The sequence below is a fragment of the Ooceraea biroi genome, chromosome 5, assembly GCF_003672135.1.
Source record: "Ooceraea biroi isolate clonal line C1 chromosome 5, Obir_v5.4, whole genome shotgun sequence".
NCBI lineage: Eukaryota > Metazoa > Arthropoda > Insecta > Hymenoptera > Formicidae > Ooceraea > Ooceraea biroi.
In genome coordinates this window covers 8,794,744-8,798,779 of record NC_039510.1, presented here as the reverse complement: position 1 = coordinate 8,798,779, position 4,036 = coordinate 8,794,744, and the positions used below count along the sequence as shown (strand labels likewise).

General features: G+C 29.1%; 1 protein-coding gene across 1 annotated transcript; it reads right to left on the bottom strand.

The window, feature by feature from the left end:
• Positions 1–1,058: 1,058 nt before the first annotated feature.
• LOC113561992 (THAP domain-containing protein 1-like) lies at positions 1,059–3,300 on the bottom strand. The gene is made up of 2 exons (XM_026969791.1): positions 3,233–3,300; positions 1,059–3,123 (listed from the first exon to the last, which is right to left on the bottom strand). The coding sequence occupies exons 1-2, from the start codon at positions 3,298–3,300 to the stop codon at positions 2,880–2,882; spliced, it is 312 nt and encodes a 103-aa protein (XP_026825592.1). The 3' UTR covers positions 1,059–2,879.
• Between the last annotated feature and the right edge of the window lie 736 nt (positions 3,301–4,036).

The following is a 4,036-nucleotide window of genomic DNA, read 5'->3' as shown; positions in this document are numbered from 1 at the left end:
CACGTCTCTGTTTGCTTAAGCCTTCGTGCTCTTCTTATTATTATTGTTTTTTAATATAAATAAAATTGAAAATATACATATAAAATATAAAATATTATACATTTTATATAGATTACATGTATGACATGTTTTAACAAATACAAAATAGTGCGCTTTGGTAAAGATATGTAAGAAAAGAACAAAACAACTTATTCTTACAAGTTGTTCAGTATTATTTCTTACATGTCTTTATTACATATCACAAAATATTGCAGAAATAAAACGTTTTACTAACTTTTACACATCAATTATATAACATAAATAAAATGCAATTTGTTAATAAATATGAAACATCAACATAAATTTCTATGTAAGAAACAACGTACTTCAATGTAACGTAAGAAAATAAATACAATACAAAGCAACTTAAAAGTTTAAAAATAAATAATATAACATGAATATAAGTAAAAGAAAAACGAAAACTTAAACGTGATAAAATAAGATTGTATTATGTAATTTGGCTCGACTTGTTTCCTTATCTTTTAAGTGCCGCTCTGTCAGTTTTTTGCAGTACGTTAGTGTGCGAAGTTTTATATATTTTGAAGATATTATTTTAATTATTTGAATTTCGTGTAAGTCTTCGCTTCCCGTGCTGTCAACAATTGGATGTGTGGGTAAAAAAATGTCTTTAATTTTTGGCAATAATGTGTGTATAACGTTAATCACTATTTTTTTTGTAAAATTTGGTTGCTGTATATTGCCTAAAGTACTTTCTATTTTAAATGCCTTTTCTGTGGTTTTTATAATTTCAAAAACGGTATTGGACGGATAACAAAGTTTACCATGATCTACAAAACGAGTAAAGGAATTATATTTATTCATATTTATTTCATAAGTATGAATCTTATTATGTATTACATTTGTGTCAATTAAAGTGTCTGTACAATAAGAACAATGTATTTCACTTAATAGTAAACGTACAATAGTACCCGCTATATAATATAAAATATTCTCTTGAAGAAAGGAAAGATTTACATTATCTATTAAAGCAGAAAGTGATTCTAATTCTTTTTCATTTTGTTGTATATCTTTATCATTAGATATTGAACGTTGGGTGTTCGAAATTTCAATATAGAAGGTGTCTCAGAAGTGTCGCCCAAGCAATTTGCATTAATACTAGCCCGAACAGAATTACGAAACAGAAGTTGTCGTAAAGCCCATTTAAATTGTAGTACATTGGGATTATTATTCTCTCCACCACGTCTTCTTATACATGAAAAGAATAATTCAATGTGGTCTTGAGAACATTTATATGGGAGAAAATATCGTAAAGTGTTTTCTTTTTTATGTAATAAGTCATATGCCAAGTTATAAAAACTTTTTGTATTTATTACAAATCCTAATGCAAATGTATGGCGAGGATGACGCAAAATATTGATGCCATCAATTGTTAGGCTTGAAATATATGTGACGCTGTAATCAAAATATTGTTTAAATAGTTCTAAATTCTGTATCATCATAGGTGATTTAAAACCTGTACCAAAAATTTGTCTTGCATTCATCATATCAAATAATCTGTCAAAAATATGGATAAATTCAACTGTTGCTTCACTATTTGCAAAATCTTTATACCCACTTTTTCCCATATAATCAATTGCATCAGCAACAGCACTGCTCAATGCTTGTGCTGCCAAACGTACGTTCATTTTCTTATTCTTAAAATAAACGTGATTATAACTCAATCTGTTAGCTAATTTCAAATCGGCTGTTTCTTGAATTGTATGTAATTGTTTTATGTAACTAAATGAGATATTGCCAGTTTCTGATGTCAAATTTGATTCTGCAAAAGTATTACGTGCTAATTTAATCATGTGGTATGGATCCAGAATACAGTAAATATTTGATTCATTCTGCGGATGTTTGAAAGAAGTTTTCATATTATCGATAGAAAAGTTACATCCAAGTAATCTCAATGTTGAAATGTTTGTTTTAGCTCCATCACATGTAATTGAACGAACTATTATACCTGTTTTATACAGTTTTTCAATAGCATACTTTATTAAATGTACTTGAAGATCCGCATTTATTTTATTAATAAAAACATATGCAATTGGGCATTTAAATCGATTTGTGTATGATACTATTTGGAAAACTAATACTTCTGTAGCTAAATCATTAGAATTTGTAGTTACAATGCCACCATGATCAATATATCTTTTATTTTTATCCGACTTAACATCGTACACAATTTGAATACGAATAGCCATTGCATCAAATATCAAAGCAACATCTTTTAAATATTGTTTTTGTTTTACTTCTGTTTCTAAATACTCAAAAACTTCCGAAAGGAAACCAGTCTCACAATTATAATTTCCTATCCATTTTCGTAACATTGACGGATGTGGTAAGTATAATGTTTCTCGAAACAAATCCATAGCCTTTTGGACTATAAAAATATAAAGTTAATGCAAATTGCTTTATTTCTGGCGTGTACCGTCTCTGAGTTGGCGCAATATTGTTATTATTATATTCATTTAAAATCACTTCTAATTTCAAATCACTAAAAGTGTTACGTAATATCTGTTCAAGATCCACATTACATACATTATGCGTTTTTAGGGTATTAATAATATTATTCATTGTTTTAATAGTTTCGTCCCAACGATGTAGACGCTTTCGCAATATATGCACTTCTCTCTTTAAACTTACTACTTTCTGCGTTATGTTTTCTTGCATACGTATCTTCTTTAGTGAAACTTGTGTACACATTTCTACGGATCTTCTTTTGTTCTACAATAAAATAACTATTTTGTCATATACACTAACATTATTAGTTTATTTTTTAAGTAAATAAAATTTATAGCATTACTTTAATACAGCTATATCTAAACTTGTGTTGTTTACAAATTTATACTAACCTCAACAACAGTATTCTCTTTTGTTGTATCTTCATTAGATATATAAAACATTGATGGAATAGCATTTTTCCATAATCTCATTTTTGATGTTGGCGTGCATTTTGGATAATATGCATCTTTGGAAAAATGCTTACTACAAATATATGTACGTTGTTTTAATGACAGTTCTATTAAATCTTTCGGTATGGCTTGCACCCATTCCTTGTATCTATCATTTAGTGGAAAACTACAAACAATCATATATTATATAACATTTATATAAAATATACAATATATCGTATAAATTATACAATCTACTACAAAACATTACTATTTTATTAATATGTTTTATTTACCTGTGAAAACTAAGTTCTATGTTTTTATCATAGTTTGATGTGCAGTTTTTTAAGATACACTTAGACATTTTTCACATTTATTGTAACTCTTTTTTAATGTTTTCAATCACCTAACCTAATAAAAACAAATGCGGTCATCGCAGATTGCATGTCGCGAAGATTGCATTCAAGGGCGATGTTTTTAGTCGTGGTAGTTCACGGTAAAAAGAGACAGCTCTAAGAAGCTACAGCTATCCTTTAGTGGCCGCGGTAGTAGTGGTGGGGGTATGGTCGTGCGCGTTCCAGTATGGTATATAGTTCAGTGACTATGGATTTCATCATATTTAGATTTGCTTTTTTATGTACTAGGCGTATTTTTTTATTTTTCTTTCGAAACTTACCTCGATTTCTGGCCAAAATAAATTCATTTTGTGCATACATTGTTTGGCCGAGATAAGTAAAATGTAACTACTGTTAATTTTTTGTAGGAGAACACGAATCGGTAAGAAGTGACTCGAGAAAGTTTCATAATTGCGATTATAGGAATTACCTCGATTTTTGGCCAAACGATTTATTTAGTTCAAACATTTTTTGGTCCAGTTAATTAATTTTGTAACAGGAGAAGATGAATCGGTAAGAGGAATTTCCTTTCGAAAGTTTTATCGCCATTACCTCGATTTCTGGCCCAAACAAATTTATTTTTGCATACAATGTTTAGCCGAGATAAGTAAAATGTAAGTACATTTAATTTTTCGTAACAGGAGAACACGAATCGGTAAGAAGTGACTATACTGCGTTCACGGACAGAACGACCAGGCATTTCGT